This window comes from Camelina sativa, chromosome 14 (genome assembly GCF_030686135.1).
Source record: "Camelina sativa cultivar CO46 ecotype springtype chromosome 14, ASM3068613v1".
Lineage (NCBI taxonomy): Eukaryota > Viridiplantae > Streptophyta > Magnoliopsida > Brassicales > Brassicaceae > Camelina > Camelina sativa.
The window spans coordinates 30,619,576-30,630,028 of NC_141893.1; the positions used below are offsets into that span (position 1 = coordinate 30,619,576).

The 10,453-nt window shown below is 35.1% G+C and overlaps 2 protein-coding genes and 1 pseudogene across 6 annotated transcripts; all 3 read right to left on the reverse strand.

The window, feature by feature from the left end:
• On the reverse strand, nt 1–577 carry LOC104744052 (S-protein homolog 25 pseudogene; annotated as a pseudogene).
• A 1,020-nt stretch (nt 578–1,597) lies between these two features.
• Nucleotides 1,598–3,993, reverse strand: LOC104742641 (1-acyl-sn-glycerol-3-phosphate acyltransferase 3). Of its 4 annotated transcripts, none has more exons than XM_087484702.1 (11): nt 3,736–3,993; nt 3,468–3,590; nt 3,358–3,397; nt 3,205–3,278; nt 3,058–3,110; nt 2,894–2,971; nt 2,646–2,804; nt 2,435–2,560; nt 2,253–2,345; nt 2,081–2,167; nt 1,598–1,995 (listed from the first exon to the last, which is right to left on the reverse strand). In XM_087484702.1, exons 4-11 carry the CDS (start codon nt 3,218–3,220, stop codon nt 1,786–1,788), a joined length of 822 nt encoding a protein of 273 aa, XP_087340828.1. In that variant the 5' UTR covers nt 3,221–3,278; nt 3,358–3,397; nt 3,468–3,590; nt 3,736–3,993; the 3' UTR covers nt 1,598–1,785. The 4 variants fall into 4 exon arrangements, with proteins under 4 accessions (XP_087340828.1, XP_087340830.1, XP_087340827.1 ...); XM_087484704.1 differs by having other exon boundaries at nt 2,646–2,800; nt 3,736–3,912; XM_087484701.1 differs by having other exon boundaries at nt 3,058–3,117; nt 3,736–3,904.
• Nucleotides 3,994–4,045: 52 nt separating this feature from the next.
• LOC109124552 (uncharacterized) lies at nt 4,046–6,975 on the reverse strand. 2 transcript variants are annotated; one of them, XM_010463655.3, is made up of 10 exons: nt 6,518–6,975; nt 6,288–6,362; nt 6,142–6,195; nt 5,978–6,056; nt 5,731–5,858; nt 5,496–5,579; nt 5,265–5,348; nt 5,028–5,179; nt 4,678–4,828; nt 4,046–4,599 (listed from the first exon to the last, which is right to left on the reverse strand). In XM_010463655.3, the coding sequence occupies exons 1-10, from the start codon at nt 6,869–6,871 to the stop codon at nt 4,264–4,266; spliced, it is 1,497 nt and encodes a 498-aa protein (XP_010461957.2). In that variant the 5' UTR covers nt 6,872–6,975; the 3' UTR covers nt 4,046–4,263. The 2 variants fall into 2 exon arrangements, with proteins under 2 accessions (XP_010461957.2, XP_087340826.1); XM_087484700.1 differs by having other exon boundaries at nt 6,288–6,358; nt 6,518–6,971.
• Between the last annotated feature and the right edge of the window lie 3,478 nt (nt 6,976–10,453).

Consider the following 10,453-nt stretch of genomic DNA (forward strand, 5'->3'; position numbering starts at 1 on the left):
TACATCAAATAAACTCATATTTTATAACATATTCATTCTACGACCAATTAGATCGATAACTGATTAAACTTTTATGGCATAGTATATATGACGCCATACAGATAATCATTTTATATAAACATTGGTTAATTATAGGAAAATAAAATCAAAGAACATTACTGGATTTTCCAGTTAAGAACATGTCCTGGCGGGCTGTGATATTTTCTTGTAAACCAAATCCCATCCTTTCTGGCAATCCACGACCGTAGTTGACCACATCTAGCAGAATAGCCTTGACGATACACTTCAATATCATACCAATATTTTGGTCTAGTCCCATGACTTAGCATACAATACCATTTTTCATCATGAGGTACCTGATTGTTATCCTCGAACTCAATGATATAAAAAGGATCCTTGTACTTAAGAGTGTGAAATCTTGTAGGTGGGTGCACGATGCTGTCTTTTCGGCATGCAATGTTGAGAGCAATACCAGGAGCGATTTCGTTATGAATTACTACATGGTTTTTTTTGCAAGCTTCATTTACCCCAAAAAAACATAATAGTAATTAACAAAAAAATATATAAGATGATCCATTTTCTGGATCTTTGATAATTTTTGTAGTTAAAAAGTCATAAAAGTGTAGTATTTATAATATTTTTGTTTTCTTATTTAGTAAATAATCTTTTTTTGATATTAGCTAAATTTAAAACAAACATAAACCAGAAAAATCTCTGTTTGGATAGAGTAGAATTGGTATATAGGATCAAACTAAATGAGTAAATTTTACTAATTATAGATGACCACGAATAATGAGCCAAAAAGTAAAGATTTAACAAAATCTATAAGAAGTATTATTTTTTAAGATATTTAAAACAATTGGATTACTCTGCAGTAAATTATCAATTGAAAAGTAAAATAGAGAACATATTTAATTTTACACTCAACCAAAATATAAAGTGCAAATATTTAGAAATATACCTTAAATTTATAGTAAAATAATTGACAAATAAATTTGTATATCCTCAGATCTCAATTTTTTTTTTGTCTTTGTGCAATTAAGCCATGTTCGTTTGGTCATTTGGCATCTCCATCCAAATGATTCATCTGAATAATGCATCTGACACAAAAGAACAAGACCAAAAAATGGATTATCTGGATGATACATTTGAATAAAAATGTGTGTGTTTGGTTTAGTTTCATTTTCATCTAGATAACTTTGATTTTTTTAACTAAAGTACCCATATTTTTAATATAGTTTTTTAAAAAACCATTTTAACCATATTAATTTCAGTTATTGATTTAAAATATATTTACAACTAAAGAATTTATAAATTATTATTTTTGATATTTATAAATTTTAAAAATAATGTTCAATGTACAATCTATTACCAAATTACGAATTTATTTTTGACTTTGACACATCCCACTAAAAAACAAAAGAAATGTTGAATGTAGAATCTATTCTTATATTATCAAATATTTTTAAAAATTGAAGGGTGGACTTTTTGTGTAAACAATAGGGCCAAAGGAATGTTTGAAGGCTATGAACGACAAAGTAACTAATTGTTAAATTCACAAAGTCAAATTCAATAGTTATTTTTAAATAAAAAAACATTTGGAAACATAAAATATATACATAAATTTCACAATGAAATTTTGGTTGTTGAGTAGACAAGACTTGGTGATTAAACTAGATTAACAGTGTAACTGTTTACACCAAACAAAAGCAATTATGTTTCAATGGTTGAGTGAAGCTAAGGAACAATGCAATGTGACTTAAACAGAGGTTTTTATTGTCCTAGCTAGGCAGTAATAAGTTGTTCTTGTAGAGGTCTCTTGGCAGGAGTTGAACGTTGTGACTCAGACGATTGAATTAGTACTTGCATTGTTATAGTTGCAATCACCAAGAAGAACACAAGCAAAAAAATGATCTTCCACGACGCCACCACGGAGAGCCATTGGAATAGCTTAAAACCACCGTATATAAGGAGACATAACCAAATGATGACCAGCTGTTTCCAACAACATTACTAGGTTTTATAAGAGAATCAATTTGTAATTGCATTTTGCGGTAATCTGATGTACGATGTTTCTTACGATCAATGGTTTGATTGGCCGGTTGATTTGGTGAACGTCCAAGTCGCTGAACACGTCTTTTGTGAAGTATTTCTCAAGTTGAGAATCCTGATTAGTAATGTATGCACTAAGTAAGTAATGTAGCGACATGAATTTTAGCGTAAATATAGGAAAATTTATTGTTGGTGATCACCTTGGTGATAAATAGATCTTGGCACCACTGTGCAATGCCATCATCGGTTTCTGGCAACTCGCTCATTTTGTGACGTCTCATCTGCAAATTTACCTTCAAGAAAGAAGAAACAAAGAGTTTATGATATATTGAGCATTGGCTTTGTGGAAAAAACACACACACATATTTGAATCTTTTGTAACCTCAGATGATTGTCCACTGAACATCCTAAGCAGAGTTGGTGTAGGCTGATTGTTCTGAACGGTTACGGTACAATCATAAATTGCAGGAACAAATGACCGTATGTGAGACACCGCCGAAACAAATCCCTGATTTTGCATATATATGTGAATCTAAGTGAAGTAACGCTCACAATAACCAGGAAAAAAAAAGCAAGTTGTTGGTGAAACTCACCTTTGTACGAGGAATCAAGACATTCCGAGGAGACGGTAAGCTTCGGAAAGAAGCGTACTCTTGAGCAGCTTCAAGCTTCTCCTGAGTGAAACGAGTTCCTTCAACGAAAAGAGCCAACCAGAATGTCATAGGAAAGTCCTCAAGTCGTTTAAAACCTGCCTGCAAGAAGTAAAAACCAAAAGGATGTTTCAAGCACATCAAACAGATTACAGATTCAAGCTCAAGAAAGAAACGCTCATTATTATAACCTTGAGGTTATTCTCATCCTTAGCCCAACTTCTTTCCAAGAAAATGTAATCCGAAAACCACATCGACCAACCTATGATCTGTGAAAAGAGTTGTAGTAATTCAGTAAAAATATAGACAGTAAACTAAAAACGAGAAAATACAACAAAAGATCGAAAAAACTGACCGGAAGATACTTGGCTTCTTTCTTCATGATGGCTAAAGAGCTTCCAAGACAACCTGCACGCTGTTATATGATTAATAGTAATCAATCAGAGACATTGATTTCTTCAAATTACAAACAAATCATGTTTTCAGAGAGAGATAGAAACACCTGAGCCATGACCCATCCAATAAGCCAATCAATGTCACTTCGATGATTGCTTAAGACAAGTGCATGTTCTTTCCCTGAAAGTTAATACCAAGAACAATAAGTATGCAAGAATACTTAACACTTAGGTTTCATACGCTCTTAAATTATCTTTACCAATTAGCTCTAGAGTCTCTGCATCGGCGTATAAATTGATCTGCAGCAACAACAACGCATATGATACCTCTCTATGTAGACCACAACAAGATTTCATGAAAATCACTAACCTTTATACAAGCCCACCAATCAAACAACCATATGAGCTGCAACCAAAGCAATTCCGCAACAGTTTTGTTGATTCTTCTATACCAACTTCTTGAGAACGGACGAACAGTGATGAAGAACACGAGCTGGAAACAGGTTTCTAAAACCTTTAGTTGACACAAATTTCAATTCCATAACAGAATATTAAAGAACAGAAAATGTTTCTGCTCTGTCTCTTCCATTGGTGTATCAGAGCAAAAATCACGATTTCGATAAACAAAAATGGATGACCTGAATGATGTTGACAATGAGCCCAGAGATCAAGAAGAGGACACCAACAGGGATAAAGACAAGAGCCGCAGGGATCGTCATGTCCGAGAGAGAGAGAAGGGAACAACAACACAAAGCAACAGAAGAATATCGAAAAAAAGGTTGGGGAAGACACGAACGGAGCTTTTCCCCTGTCTCGATGCAAGAGCGTTTTTCAAGCTCTATTTTAAGCCAATCAAGCTTTTCTCTCTATCTTACAATATTTTAGTTGTCAAACACATGGAAACACGTGAGCAAGAAAAGCTCATATATAATAAAATCCAATTAAAAATGATGAAAAAAAAATATATGTAATTAACTCATATCTGATCACCGGGAGGTCAAATTATTTTCAACAGTATACCTTATGTATAAATACAACATTCCCCATCAAATCCTGAAGCTCGTAGTGGAATGTCGTATGTTGTTATCACCTATCAAGCTAAAGCTTCAAATCTACAGAGTTTGTGGGTGAAACCGAGAACTGCACCATTCCTTGCATTGCGTCTCTCATGCATTAACCAGCTTTTCTTCTGCACTGGCTTCTCCTGAATCAGCCTGAGCAGATGATGTAGCAACTGGCATCGTCATGATTTTGACGGGTTTCCCGAGTTTGGTTTTATCTTCCATCGCTGCGAGTTGAAGGGCTTTAGTACAGACCGGGAAACATTGATCGTCCCAAGACTCCAGTATTACACCTGAACCAATGCAAGTGGTTCTCTCGTAAAACGCTGCAAACTGTCCAGCAGCTAGACCTTGATCGTCTTCGTCTAGGTGTACAACTGCAACATTTCCCTTTGCTTCCATTTCAAAACTGCAGCTGTAGAAGCCAGGCCCATGCCGGACCTAGAAAAGCCACTCTTCAGTTATAAGAGCCAAGTAAACGATCATGTGTACTAAAAAGTAATTGATCATATTATTTACCTTGCAACGGAGCTTGCTAACATTGCCCCAACGTTTCCCACTAAGCCATCTTAAGGAGCCAACACGGAAAATCCGCCTTCTCTTATCGATTGAGTAGTAATTTCTGGAGACAAACACTACATTGTTCTTTGTGTCCTTTTCAACAACATACCTGCACATGGATAAAGAATTATCACAGCCAAAATTAAGGATCTAAAAGAATTTACACTCATAATGTAATTAGAAGTTAAGCCAGGTTGTTTTCTCAACACTATTGAAGCGTTCATGTTCAGAACCTAAAGCTGCTTAATGATCTATGAGCCACTTGCAGGTAACACAAACGGTTTTAATACATCAGTTAAGAAACATACCAAGGCCCGCCAGGTAAACGCAAACCTTGGCGTTGTCCGATCGTGTAAAACCAAAATCCCCGATGGTTACCAAGAAAATCCCCAGTTTCAGCTTCCAATATAATTCCCTCCATCTCTCCTATGTGTCTACCGACAAAGTCACTGAACTTTATCTATTACATAAAACCATGTTAACATGTATCAGACTTCCACTAGGTCAAACTGCCATTAACCAGAAGAAAGAACTAGAAAGTATACCTTCCCAAGGAAACATATTCCTTGTGAATCCTTTCTATCTTTATTTGGCAAATCAAATTGTGTGGCTAGTTTGCGAACTTCGTCCTGTACATCAAAAAACAAAGGCAAACAAGTATGACAATCACCTCCAAGAAATCAAAATCTATTTATTTTTCTCCACATCTTGGAATGGAGCATAGTTATGCGACCAAAATCTCTCCCAATTTTTAAGGATAAAACTTCCTCGAGTACCTTCTTTACACAACCAAGTGGGAAAAGCAGTCGCTTAAGCTGGGGTTGAGAGAGATGTGAGAGGAAGTAGGTCTGATCCTTCACCTGAAAAATAAAAAAAAATGCAGACTTTTTAATGGTAGAGAGGACTAAAAACCAAAGCAATATACCTAAGAAGCATTAGTAGCCTACAACATTTGATACAATACAAACATTGAATAAAAAAACACACAAATTTTTTATCGGGAGTAAGTACCATGTCTAGGGACAGTTCCAAAACAGATGATGAATCATTTTGGTCAGCAGGGGGATGAACCACCTTAGCATAATGACCTGAAGCTACGTAATCATACTTCATATCACTGATTGCATCCATGAATGCACCTGAAAATATAAGGTCAACCTATAATTAATTACTCAAAAATAGCATATACACTGAAAGCAGAAGTCTTTCTTCATGGGCTAAAACTCTTGATTACAATCCATTGAGCACAAGAGCTTACCAAACTTGATTCTAGTATTACACAAAACATCTGGATTAGGTGTACGTCCACAACGATACTCCTCAATAATGTAGGAAACCTGATTTTAATGTTGGAAAATCCAATCAGAAACCCAGAATTATAATTAGCATTCTAAAAAGAAGAGCATTGAAGAAAGAACTTACAACTCTTTCCCAATATTCATCTGTTAAATGCACAACCTCCAAAGGAACATCAACCTGTCAAATGGCACCACCACCACTATAAGCAGTAAACATCTCAAATGTTGATTTAAGATAAAAAATTTTAACGATGAAATCAAGAACACTACCTGCTCACAAACATGCTTTGCATACTTCAAATCATCTTCCCAAGGGCACTGATTCCAGAAATTCTCAAAGCCTTCCTACACATCATTGAAACATCACAACTAATATTCTAGAGAAGGCCAGACAAAATCATCAATTTCAAAATCTATAAAACCTCAATCAAGACGCTGCTTGCTTAAATTGTAATCACGATATGTGTCTATGGTTCCAACAAGAAGAAGAAGAAGCACACCTGAAACCAGATTTTGAGATAGAAAGCGGTACAGGAGTGACCAGCGGCGTGGAGGAGACGGAGAGCGACACTGCTATCGACGCCGCCACTGAGGAGTACGGCGACACGAAGAGGCTTCTCAGGCATGGAACATGTGAGGTACTGGTCAACGATAAACACATGGCGACTACAGTTGCGGCGGCTCGAGGAAAAGAGAGGCGTGATTGGATTAGAAGATTGAGGAGACGGCAAGAACGAGGATGAGGAGGAGAAGAATGAGGGGATAACGCGGAAGGAAACTGAGAAAGAAGAAAGAGGAAGGCGAAAGAGCGGTGGTGAAGGAGAGAGGAAGGGTTTGGCGACGGCGGAGAACATCGAAACTCGCCGGCGGAGGATATTTCCGAGTGAGCAAAGAGGGTTTATCTTATCTCCTTTTCTTTTAAACAATTACTTAAAATAATTGGATCTTTAATCTATTTAATTTTATATATGGTTATTAGCCTTGTTTTAAAAATTCCGTGCCTAGCACCGATTACACTCCGCAAAATCGCTAGACCTACCTTTTCTGTCTCGATTAATAATTAATCTCCGTCTAGAATCGATTATCCAATTATATCCGTCTAATTTGATTATAACATGTGTATTCCGATTATTTTCCGCTTAATTTTGTATATACCGACAATTTTTGAAGTAAAATATAAATCAAATATATATTTTTTTGTTATTTAGACATTTAAATTAAGAGTTTATAATGTTTTACAATAACTAATGTACAAAATTTTAATAAAAATCATAAAATTTTCTATTAAAATTATGTTTTATGTGTTTATCATAATTTTAAAGACAATACTATAGTTTTATATTTTATTTGATATTTTATTTTAACATAAACAGAATTATTCATATATTTAATACTATATATTTGTATTTTATTATTAATTTAATAAAATAATCCTAAAACTAGTCCCCGATTAATTCCCGTTTAATCTTCGATTTCTCGCTAGGCGCTAGGCCTACCCTGACCGCCCGACTAACGCCTAGCAATTTCTAAAACAGGGTTTATTAGTTAATACTAACGGTAAAAAAGAATTTCGCTAACAGTGTTATTATGTTTTAAAAGAAAGTATATAGACAAATAATTAATGATTAAACATAATAACACTGTTAGCGAATTTTTTTAAAATATAATATATTATTTTTAGTTAACAGTGTTATTATTTTTAAAAATATATATATTAGTATTAGTTAGCGAATTTTTTAGATAAAAATATTTAATTTTATATATGGTTATTACAAACGGTACAAAAAAAATCCACTAACAGTGTTATTATGTTTTAAAAGAAGAGTTTTTTAACAAAACTACCATGTATAATTGACTTTCTCAACGATTCTACCACATTGCATACAACCTTTTCTGTTCTACCATAAGCTTTACTTGAATTGACAAAAGTAACATTGACCAATGATATGTCTATATTTTGTCTCTTCCTAGCATTTATTTATCATGCATTTAGTTAGGATAACTCATTGTTTTGCATCATTTTCTAGTCTTTTCTATACACTTTGCATGTTTAGGTAGTTCTTGCATCATCCTTGCATACATTGTGCATTTCGGAGTATTTCAGGTATCTAGGTGACGTTGGAAACACATCCGTTCGAGCCAACCTCCCAGACGCCATTCGAGCCATCCGTTCGAGTTGTCGATCGAGTCGCCGTTCGATCCGTCGTTCGAGCCGTCGATCGAGTCGCCATTCGAGTCCGTCGTTCAAGCCGTCGATCGAGTCGATAGTTCGAGCCACCCTTCAAGTGCGATCGATTCGGTCGTTCAAGCCACCCTTCAAGTCCGTCGTTCGAGCCACACACTCCAGACATCGTTCGAGCCATGCACTCCAGCCGTCGTTCGAGCCACGCACTCCAGACACAACCGTTCGTGCCTTTCTCAAGTTGCCAATCGAACCACTGGTTGCACACCGACCAATCGCGCATGTCAAGAAGGCGCTCCATCTTACACACTTGAGGAGATTCTTGAACTGACGCTCTATCTTGTCGTTTTAAGTTTTAGGGATTCACATGTTTTTACTATAAATACATTTTGTTAAGTCTTTGTCCAGGACATCTTATCTTTTATCTCATATTGTTTTCCTTAAGGTTTTACCTAGCCACCATATACGTTCTCAAACTTTGTAATCCGACATCTGGGAGTTTATTGAGTATTTGCATTTGATTTCTTTTACAAGTTGTTCATCTCATTTGTTTCTATCTAAGAATGATTGTTTCAATGTTTTCTGGGTTTGCATCCTTGATGATGATTTTCGGATCTGAGTAGTGTGGTAGTTCTTGAGGATGGGATAGATTAGGTGGAGGATCTTAGGATGTAGAGTGTTTAAGCTATGATTTGTATGATCCCTTCTGGACTAGAGTTAGCTCTCTAATCAACTCGAGCTAGGTCTTAGACATTTCCACACCCAAAAGGTGTTTGATGAAATGTCTGACCAACTAGTGCCAGAGACTTAAGTTCCTAGCCTAAGAGATTAGTTGTCTAGGATGTTTGTTGACGTGAATGAACTTGTTTTTCATGCCATGCTTGATCATGGTTCTCTAGCGAGAGCTAGGTTTGGAAGTTGTTGAGCAAGAGTGGCTTCTGTGAAGAGATTGGATTAGCTAAGAAGTAATGTTAATTGTTTAGGGATAGTTTGCTTGTGGCATGTTAAACACTCTATAGACTAGGATAGTCCACCGATATCAATTACCCCCATCCTTAGGACTTCTTTCTTTCTGATTTTTATTGCATTCCTGAGACTGTTTTGATTCTTGTTGTTTAATTCATGCTTAGACTCGTTTCTGTTTTCATTCATTTTCGCTTCTCGTCATGCATTTTCGTTTCTAGTTTTGTAACCCATTTCCGTTTTGTATTCTGATCATTTTAGAATTGTTAGAAAAAAACACTATTTTTAAATTGGTTTAACTTGTGATTTCTTGATTGCATCTTGAGTGGTAGCATCATCCCATTTGGATTGACACCTTAAGTACTACAACGCATAAGGTTAATTGAATCTGCTAGGATAGACACACAAAAATCCTAGTATCAACCAACTCCTTCAACAATTCCCTTTCTCATTAATTACAAGTGTCTTTTCATTATGTGTCAGCTCATTTAAAATATAGTAACAGTTAAAAATACAAAACATTTAATTGTTTACTATCATCTTCCACGTTTCTTTCTTCCATCACTCTTCAAAAGTTAAGTTTTTTTTGTTACCAAATTTAAGAATAAATGGCACAACACCATTTTAATATCCAAAATATTGTCTGATTTTTGGCATTTGTATCATCAAACTCTTACATCAATCTTGCGTAAGTCTTGTTTTTGGCCATTGTGAGAGTGGACTAAATAGATTTTCATTTGGTCCACTAAAAAAATGTATAGACTAAAAAGATTTGTAAACTAAACTTTCATGTTTTTTTTTCCACATGTAATAACAAACCATACTGATTTGCAGATTGGCACTTCACATTTCAACAATGTTATGAACTTAAATATGGTTAATGTCGCGACTTCCATTGTATATGAGTAATTTATATTGTCCACAAAACTTATGCACAAAAAAATGAGAAACTTGTCCATAAGATTTATGAAAACAAGGATAGAACTAGGTTCGGACCCGCACGTACGTGCGGAGTTATTTTTCGTAATTTTTTAAAAAAAATAATTGTCAAGTAATCAAACCCGTCTAATATGTCTGATTGCAACGTTTAAATTTTTTTTGACCCGAAAAAACTCCATTCCTCGTAAGTCACATAAGTAAATAGTATGTCCGCATATGTTCTGCATGAATTCTTGTTCCCAAAATTCTCGTCTCGTATTTTTGTCATACATGAATATATATATATATATATATATATATATATCCACACAAATTTCTCATAACCTGATTATTATGGAACTAATTTGAACGA